The 10871-nt window shown below is 39.8% G+C and overlaps 1 protein-coding gene across 2 annotated transcripts in view; it reads right to left on the minus strand.

Moving 5' to 3' along the window:
- The window catches only part of LOC124264807 (cubilin-like), a 142024-nt gene extending 136181 nt beyond the window's left edge, over positions 1-5843 (minus strand). For both annotated transcript variants that reach the window (XM_046699598.1, XM_046699597.1), the window contains exon 1: positions 5612-5843. In XM_046699598.1, the coding sequence (XP_046555554.1) occupies positions 5612-5684 (73 nt within the window). In that variant the 5' untranslated portion in view covers positions 5685-5843. The remainder of the gene's footprint in view (positions 1-5611) is intronic.
- Between the last annotated feature and the right edge of the window lie 5028 nt (positions 5844-10871).

The raw sequence follows: 10871 nt of genomic DNA on the forward strand, positions 1-10871 counted from the left end.
AATGTCTCTATCTTCATTTGTCCATGAGTAGGGTTTAGACTCCCAACACAGGTCAGCTCTAGCCCTCAGCCCAGAGGGTTGTACCGACTCTCTGTGGCCACCCCATGTTACTCCGTTCTTGTAAATAAAATTGTGATTAGCTTCTTGTGACTTCGGACTCTTTTGCTGAGTTAATTCCCCCAAGCAGACCAGCACGCCAGTTAGATAAGGTGTTTTACCGGAACCATCACTTGGACCCCAGACCCTTATCATAATACAGATATACAAGGGTTTGGACAGGTATACAAGGGTGTACAAGGGTTTGGACAGGTATACAAGGGTGTACAAGGGTGTACAAGGGTTTGGACAGGTATACAAGGGTGTACAAGGGTGTACAAGTATACAAGGGTTTACAAGGGTTTGGACAGGTATACAAGGGTATACAAGGGTGTACAAGTATACAAGGGTTTACAAGGGTTTGGACAGGTATACAAGGGTATACAAGGGTGTACAAGTATACAAGGGTTTGGACAGGTATACAAGGGTGTACAAGGGTTTGGACAGGTATACAAGGGTGTACAAGGGTTTAGACAGTTATACAAGGGTGTTCAAGGGTTTGGACAGGTATACAAGGGTGTACAATGGTTTGGACAGGTATACAAGGGTGTACAAGGGTTTAGACAGTTATACAAGGGTGTACAATGGTTTGGACAGGTATACAAGGGTGTACAAGGGTTTAGACAGTTATACAAGGGTGTACAAGAATACAAGGGTGTACAAGGGTTTGGACAGGTATACAAGGGTGTACAAGGGTTTAGACAGATAGACAAGGGTGTACAAGGGTTTGGACAGGTATACAAGGGTGTACAAGGGTTTGGACAGGTATACAAGGGTGTACAAGGGTTTGGACAGTTATACAAGGGTGTACAAGGGTTTGGACTGGTATACAAGGGTGTACAAGGGTTTGGACAGGGGTAATTACTCATCTGGGGTAATTACTCAGCTATGTACCCTCAGGTCTGACGGACACATTCCTCGGACTTGGTAAATGTGTTACGTGTTGTGTAACATGCAAACAGAAGCAACAAGAATTATCAGTTGAGTTAAAAAAAACACATCAAAGTATCAACCAATAATTAGTAATTTAGTTGATTGATTAATTACTGTTATCATGGGGTGGAACTAACTCGTTTTCACAAGCCTTTTGTTGTAGGAGCCTGGTATGTGTGAATCAAATGTAAACTGGCTGCTATCAGAAGCTCAGATAAATATGAAAACCTCAAAAGATATTGTTTTCCTTGGCTATACTGAAAGGAATAATAACCCCTTAACATCACCACATTAACAACCAAACATCATGTATTCACCAGAAGATCACAAACAAAAGTGCCAGAATTCAAAGAAATCCAAAGGAAGCTAACTGAGTATTATAGACTAACTATAGTACTGTCGGAAATGCTAGAAAAATGCTTTTTAGCCTTAGTATCTTTATAAAGGTGATAAATGTACTATGTTGTCAATATATCAACTTGCCTATTGTCTACCTAATTTTTATTTCAATCGATTTAACATCCCCATGCATTTAAAGGGCAGTTTACAGGAGAGAATTTGGTACCAAAACAGCAACTTAAGATTTATTCAGAGTTCAACAACAGAAATCTGAAATAGTCTTTACATTTATGCTAATAATACAGGTGGTGTAAAAATATGAATTAACGTTTTTCCTAAACAAATAAATGTTTAATGTTTGTGTTACTTTACTTAATTATCGTTTTCTGTATTGAAGAAATATTAATATAAATGTTAAGTCTTGATAAATAGGTTTCCCGTCATGCATGCACATCTTTATCACAGCGTGCACTATGGCCAACGATTTGCAGTCGATTGTTGCAAAGGTTTATAGTTTTTTTCTGCTTAAAAAGACAGAGGTAAACCTTTCATTAGTGTAGAGAGGGTTTATTACAGAACTTGTAGAGCTGTTGGCATGTCTTACCAACAAGTTTACAATATTGTAAACAAATCAGACAAGACAGGGACCGTCTCATATGCAAAACCGAGACGTAAAACCATCCTTGACAACTTTGACAAGGGAGTGCTTAGACGGACGGTCTACAAACTTTAAGAGAAGAAAAATATATATAATATATCTTTGGCCAATGTTCACAACTAGATTAAACTGACCGAATTACATCCATATTTTTTCAATGAACTATACTGTTGACATGCAAAACATTTATTAAAACGTTGCACATTTCTACAATCAATCGATAAGATACCACAAGTGATAGGATTCTTTCCAATGTACAGTAATTCGTATGTTTATGTCACAACAAACACACATACACAAATGATCCCTTACATAACTGATGCGTATACTATACGTACACATAGTACACATTTTGCAGAAAACATCTATTGAGATGACCCCTCGCCCGAGGTGTGCTCTGGTGTCAATTTCACCTGTCGATACCGTGCGTGCTGATGACGTAACACAGGCAGTTAATGTTTGTTTCAAATAACGTCCAACTACCCCTTATTTTTCTAAGTTTTTGGTATTTTCATCAGTAAAAACACAGTTTAGAGCATGTCTCTAAATTTATTCCCCCGGTCTACATTAGGTAGATGTTTCTTGAAGTGATATTTGTTATTTAAGTAACTGTAATACCTCTGAATTTTAAATATAAGTCAAAAAGCATTTTTCTAGCATTTCCGACAGTACTTTAACTATGCAACCTCCATAAATTCAAATATCGACACATTCTACAAGTACTAGCCATGTTGCCATTTATCTTTTTGTTAGATATTAGTAAAAATGCAACAAAAATAAAAAGTTATAAAAAAAATAAATATTTTGCAGCATTTTGAGTAAAATAACTGAAGGGTTACATGAATACACTTAAGATTAATTACCAGGTGAAAGTGTTGGTTGGTTTGTCGTGGCACTTCAGCAATATTCCAGCTATATCCAGTGATCAACAGCATGAGCATCGATCTACACAATTGGGATAAGATGACATGTGTCAACCAAGTCAGCGTGTCTGACCATCCGATCCCCGTTAGTCACTTACTACCAGCATGGTTGCTGGACCAGTTCTAACACAATTCTTCACGGTAAGATGGAACTGTAAGCATCTTAGCTGATCTATGTCAGCACGTCCCCTTACACATCAGTTGTGCTTTATGCTAAAAAATTCTGGGATATGTTCCAGGTACCCACATGAATGAGTTAGTGAGTGAGTGATGCTTTAAACTGCATAAGGGATATCTTTGAGGTACTCACGAGTGAGTTAGTGAGTGATGTTTTAAACTGCATAAGGGATATCTTTGAGGTACTCACGAGTGAGGTAGTGAGTGATGCTTTAAACTGCATAAGGGATATCTTTGAGGTACTCACGAGTGAGTTAGTGAGTGAGTGATGCTTTAAACTGTATAAGGGATATCTTTGAGGTACTCACGAGTGAGTTAGTGAGTGAGTGATGCTTTAAACTGCATAAGGGATATCTTTGAGGTACTCACGAGTGAGTTAGTGAGTGAGTGATGCTTTAAACTGCATAAGGGATGTCTTTGAGGTACTCACGAGTGAGTTAGTGAGTGATGCTTTAAACTGCATAAGGGATATCTTTGAGGTACTCACGAGTGAGTTAGTGAGTGAGTGATGCTTTAAACTGCATAAGGGATATCTTTGAGGTACTCACGAGTGAGTTAGTGAGTGAGTGATGCTTTAAACTGCATAAGGGATATCTTTGAGGTACTCACGAGTGAGTTAGTGAGTGAGTGATGCTTTAAACTGCATAAGGGATGTCTTTGAGGTACTCACGAGTGAGTTAGTGAGTGAGTGATGCTTTACACTGCATAAGGGATATCTTTGAGGTACTCACGAGTGAGTGAGTGAGTGATGCTTTAAACTGCATAAGGGATATCATTGAGGTACTCAATGAGTTAGTGAGTTAGTGAGTGAGGTACTCACGCAGTGAGTGAGTGAGTGATGCATTAAACTGCATAAGGGATGTCTTTGAGGCATTAAACTCACGATGTGAGGTTAGTGAGTGATGCTTTAAACTGCATAAGGAATATCTTTGAGGTACTCACGAAAGTGAATTAGTGAGTGAGTGATGCTTTAAACTGTATAAGGGATATCTTTGAGGTACTCACGAGTGAGTTAGTGAGTGAGTGATGCATTAAACTGCATAAGGGATATCTTTGAGGTACTCACCACAGTGAGTTAGTGAGTGAGTGATGCTTTAAACTGTATAAGGAATATCTTTGAGGTACTCACGAGTGAGTTAGTGAGTGAGTGATGCATTAAACTGCATAAGGGATATCTTTGAGGTACTCACGAGTGAGTTAGTGAGTGAGTTAGTGATGCTTTAAACTGCATAAGGGATATCTTTGAGGTACTCACGAGTGAGTTAGTGAGTGAGTGATGCTTTAAACTGCATAAGGGATGTCTTTGAGGTACTCACGAGTGAGTTAGTGAGTGATGCTTTACACTGCATAAGGGATATCTTTGAGGTACTCACGAGTGAGTGAGTGAGTGATGCTTTAAACTGCATAAGGGATATCATTGAGGTACTCACGAGTGATTTAGTGAGTGAGTGAGTGATGCATTAAACTGCATAAGGGATGTCTTTGAGGTACTCACGAGTGAGTTAGTGAGTGATGCTTTAAACTGCATAAGGAATATCTTTGAGGTACTCACGAGTGAATTAGTGAGTGAGTGATGCTTTAAACTGTATAAGGGATATCTTTGAGGTACTCACGAGTGAGTTAGTGAGTGAGTGATGCATTAAACTGCATAAGGGATATCTTTGAGGTACTCACGAGTGAGTTAGTGAGTGGGTGATGCATTAAACTGTATAAGGGATATCTTTGAGGTACTCACGAGTGAGTTAGTGAGTGAGTGATGCATTAAACTGTATAAGGGATATCTTAGAGGTACTCACGAGTGAGTTAGTGAGTGAGTGATGCTTTAAACTGTATAAGGAATATCTTTGAGGTACTCACGAGTGAGTTAGTGAGTGAGTGATGCATTAAACTGCATAAGGGATATCTTTGAGGTACTCACGAGTGAGTTAGTGAGTGAGTTAGTGATGCTTTAAACTGCATAAGGGATATCTTTGAGGTACTCACGAGTGAGTTAATGAGTGATGCTTTAAACTGCATAAGGGATATCTTTAAGGTACTCACGAGAGATTTAGTGAGAGAGTGATGCTTTAAACTGCATAAGGGATATCTTTGAGGTACTCACGAGTGAGTTAGTGAGTGAGTGATGCTTTACACTGCATAAGGGATATCTTTGAGGTACTCATGAGTGAGTTAGTGAGTGAGTGAAGCTTTACACTGCATAAGCAGTTTTGCAGGTACCCGTGCCCATCGGAAACCACAGAACAACAGGAACAAGTTCTAATGTGAGACTGGACTCCCGCTGACCACACCTAATCTTCCCCACACGTTCGGTAAGTTCATAAACATGAACAGGAAACATGTCGCCCAAACTCAGCCGTGTCACCTGTGTCCTGACATTAGACAGAAAGCATGAGACTGTGATTGGAACACGTTCAACATGCATGACCATACTGACATGTGGATCCTTGAGGTGAACCTTGAGAGGTGGAGGGATGTACACACTCACCTGACCCAATAACGCAGAGCCACAGGACACAGGTGTGGGTCCACTTCTCCATCTCGTCGCGATACACAATCATACCTGTCCCGCTTCGCCGATCCTACATCTTAGTTAGTCATTAATCCAGGATCACCTAAGGGTGGACGCCCTCGTTAATCCATATCCTGCTAATCTCCCACAATAATCCAGGTAGCAATTTTACCTGGCAAACGAATGTCAACACTGACGTCACTTCCGTTCTGGTCATTTACAATCGAGATAAGAAAGTGGCGTTCCGCTGGTGACTCAGTACGGTCTTCAGGCTGGTGTGTCCTAGTCACGATGAGGGACACTACACGGTCAATTGGGGGGCCATAAACAACCTGGCTGACATATCCAGCTCAAAGTGGCCATAACAAGGCGTGTCCTGTTTGAAACTTGTGGATTCAATAATTATTTCAAGGGGTTTAGGTTTACGGTTTAGATTTTGCATAGTGTTTGGGTAAGGGTAGGCTTCCTATGAAAATCATCTATTCTTATGAATCTTAGGCACAGAATGATAAAAAAAACGGTGGTTACTGGCGGACATCTTACCAATTTTTCCAGACTTACATGCACACCCTGGTCTTACACACCCCGTTTTTACATAGATTTACATACAAACCCTTGTCTTACATAGACTTACATACAAACCCTTGACTTACGTAGACTTACATACAAACCCTTGTCTTACATAGACTTACATACAAACCCTTGACTTACATAGACTTACATACAAACCCTTGACTTACAAAGACTTACATACAAACCCTTGTCTTACATAGACTTACATACAAACCCTTGTCTTACATAGACTTACATACAAACCCTTGACTTACATAGACTTACATACAAACCCTTGACTTACATAGACTTACATACAAACCCTTGACTTACATAGACTTACATACAAACCCTTGACTTACATAGACTTACATACAAACCCCTTTGACTTACATAGACTTACATACAAACCCTTTGACTTACATATACCCTTGACTTTACATACAAACCCTTGACTTACATAGACTTACATACAAACCCTTGACTTTACATAGACTTAGACTTACATACAAACCCTTGACTTACATAGACTTACATACAAACCCCTTGACTTAGACTCACATACAAACCCTTGACTTACATAGACTTACATACAAACCCTTGACTTACATAGACTTACATACAAACCCTTGACTTACATAGACTTACATACAAACCCTTGACTTACATAGACTTACATACAAACCCTTGACTTACATAGACTTACATACAAACCCTTGACTTACATAGACTTACATACAAACCCTTGACTTACATAGACTTACATATAAACCCTTGACTTACATAGACTTACATACAAACCCTTGTCTTACATAGACTTACATACAAACCCTTGACTTACATAGACTTACATACAAACCCTTGTCTTACATAGACTTACATACAAACCCTTGACTTACATAGACTTACATACACACCATAGTCTTACATACAATGGTCTTACATAGACTAACATACACACCCTTGTCTTACATACACACCCTTGTCTTACATAGACTTACATACACACCCTGGTCTATCACGCCCTGGTCTTTACATAGAATTACATACACACCCTTGTCTTACATACACACCCTGGTCTTACATAGACTTACATACGCACCCTGATCTTACATAGACTTGCATACACACCCTGGTCTTACATTGAGTGAGTGAGTGAGTGAGTTTAGTTTTACGCCGCACTCAGCAATATTCCAGCTATATGGCGGCGGTCTGTAAATAATCGAGTCTGGACCAGACAATCTAGTGATCAACAGCATGAGCATCGATCTGCGCAATTGGGAACCGGTGACATTTGTCAACCAAGTCAGCGAAACTGACCACCCAATCCCGTTAGTCGCCTCTTACGACAAGATAGTCGCCTTGTTATGGCAAGCACATGGGTTGCTGAAGACCTATTCTACCCCGGATCTTCACGGGTCTGGTCTTACATTGACTTACATACAAACCCTGGTCTTACATAGACTTACATACACACCCTGGCCTGACATAGACTTACAGACTGACTGACTGACTGAGTTTGGTTTTACGCCGCTTTTAGCAATATTCCAGCAACGTCACGGCGGGGGACACCAGAAATGGGCTTCACACATTGTGCCCATGTGGGGATTCGAACCCGGGTCTTCGGCGTAACGAGCCAACGCTTTACCATTAGGCTACCCCAACACCCCACATAGACTTACATACACACCCTTGTCTTACATAGACTTACAAACACACCCTGGTCTTACACAGACTTACATACACACTCTGGTCTTACATAGACTTACATACACACCCTGGTCTTACATAGAGATACATACACACACTGGTCTTACATTGACTTACATACACACCCTTGTCTTACATAGACTTACAAAGACTTATACAGACTTACATACACACCCTTGTCTTACATAGACTTACATACACACCCTGGTCTTACATAGACTAACAAAGACTTACATAGACTTACATACACACCCTGGTCTTACATAGACATACATACACACACTGGTCTTACATTGACTTACATACACACCCTGGTCTTACATAGACTTACAAAGACTTATAAAGACTTACATACACACCCTGGTCTTACATAGACTTACATATACACCCTTGTCTTACATAGACATACATACACACACTGGTCTTACATTGACTTACATACACACCCTTGTCTTACATAGACTTACAAAGACTTATACAGACTTACATACACACCGTTGTCTTACATAGACTTACATACACACCCTGGTCTTACATAGACTAACAAAGACTTACATAGACTTACATACACACCCTGGTCTTACATAGACATACATACACACACTGGTCTTACATTGACTTACATACACACCCTGGTCTTACATAGACTTACAAAGACTTATAAAGACTTACATACACACCCTGGTCTTACATAGACTTACATATACACCCTTGTCTTACATAGACATACATACATACCTTGGTCTTACATAGACTTACACACACACCCAGGTTTTACATAGACATACATACACACCCTGGTCTTACATAGACTTACATACACACCCTGGTCTTACATAGACTTACATACACACCCTGGTCTTACATAGACTTACATACAGACCCTGGTTTTACATAGACATACATACACACCCTGGTCTTACATAGACTTACATACACATCCTGGTCTTACATTGACTTACATAGACACCCTGGTCTTATATGGACTTACAAACACACCCTTGTCTTTCATAGATTTACATAGACACCCTGGTCTTACATACACACCCCAATCTCACAAAGACTTACATACACACCCTTGTCTTACATAGACTTACATACACACCCTGGTCTTACATAGACATACATACATACCCTGGTCTAACATAGACTTACATACACACCCTTGACTTACATACACACCCTGGTCTTACATTGACTTACATACACACCCTGGTCTTACATTGACTTACATACACACCCTGGTCTTACATAGACTTACATACACACCCTGGTCTTAGATAGACTTACATAGACACCCTGTTCTTACATGGACTTACAAAGACTTATATAGACTTACATACACACTTATGATGCCTGGTTGAATGGTGGCATAATCTAAACCACTTTTTTAGCCATTGCAGATTCTCTATTACATTCTCAACTTTCTTTACACAGTTTTGCTAGATTGCTGGTGTAATTCTACTTATAGCTTTGTATACTTCTGGATTTCAACTTCTTTTTATTCATTGAATCTATACGTTTCGGGGCCTGTTCTGGCCTCATCATCAGGTAAAACTAATTATCAGTAACTGGCTATGGACCGTCTCCGTGATGTAGTGGTTAGAGCGTCCGCCGACCAAAAGACGTTAAAATATGGTACTTGTTGGTCCCTGCCTGGCACTCGGCATTAATGGGTACAACAAGGACTGGTCGGCTCCGAGTCAGTATAATGTGTCTGAGTGGGGTATTCATGCTTCACTGCGGCATGGTATCTCAGTGGGCTAGCACTATAAAACTAGCTTCAGTCTGGGCTAGTACAAGCAGCCGCACATACACATACACACGCATGCACGTCGTCATATGAGCGAAATATTCTCAAGCACGACGTTAAACCCAACTCCACCACCAGCACAATGCTATGACGGCACAATACATGATGATGCAATACATGTGGAGGTCTTAATGGGTGCAGCTAACGGCTCCACATCTATTACGTTGTCATGTATTGCGAAAAAAGAAGATGAAATTCAGAAAATTCTTTATGTTTATCAAATAGCATCTTCGAAAATGCCAATCAAGCATCTATTTGTTTACTTCATTGGGACATTATTGGAAGTCGTGTTTATGGTCTCCATGTTCACCCCCAGATTCTTGATGACCTTGAGGAGGCGTTCCACAGAGATAATGGCAGAACATTCCACAACAGCAACTTTCAAGGCTCATTTGGTCAATGCAAAGATGTGTAGAAGCTGGCATTCGGCTCATGGTGGTCATATGCGTTACTGAACACTGCTTCACTGGTATTATTTAATTTGGAAAAAAATAATTGTTTTGGGGATTAAATGACTAAATGTGAGTTATTTCTCTAAAACATTAGGCGTGTCAAAAGGGCACCGAGAACATGTGTTTCCGTGCCCTTTCAATATTTTACCTGTGAAACAGTCTTGCAAAATGTGCTGCACTGATTTTGCTCCGTCAACGCAGCACATTTTGCACGACTGTTTCACGGGTACATGCTCTTGATGATTTGTAAGTCGATTATTGCTCAATACCATTTCTTTTCATTTTGTTAATCGTGTGTACATATGTTTCACCTTTCTATTGCATCATTCCATGATTTGTAATTTCAATAAATGAAAATGTAATGAGACTACATATTTGTGTTGCTTAACTTTTTGTGAAGAGTATACTTGTTGATTCCTTTTCAGCATTATACCTGACACTCTGGTTGTCACATGGTTGGTATCCAACACGATTCACTATACTATTACCACATTTCCATCACATTGTGTGTTCATGTCCATCAAACGCTTGCCTGAAAATAGGTGCTAGAAGACTTCATCAACGGATTAATGTATCTTGGTTTGAGTAAATACATTTATTACCCACGTGGTCAACCTATGGGTAGTTGCATATTAATCTCGTACATCACACGAGTGTCGTATCACGTTGTCCTGTGTCGTAACAACTTGACCTGAGATTCTAACGATTT

This window comes from Haliotis rubra, unplaced genomic scaffold (genome assembly GCF_003918875.1).
Source record: "Haliotis rubra isolate DU_JTF1 unplaced genomic scaffold, ASM391887v1 Scf945, whole genome shotgun sequence".
In the NCBI taxonomy this organism is placed as follows: Eukaryota; Metazoa; Mollusca; class Gastropoda; order Lepetellida; family Haliotidae; genus Haliotis; species Haliotis rubra.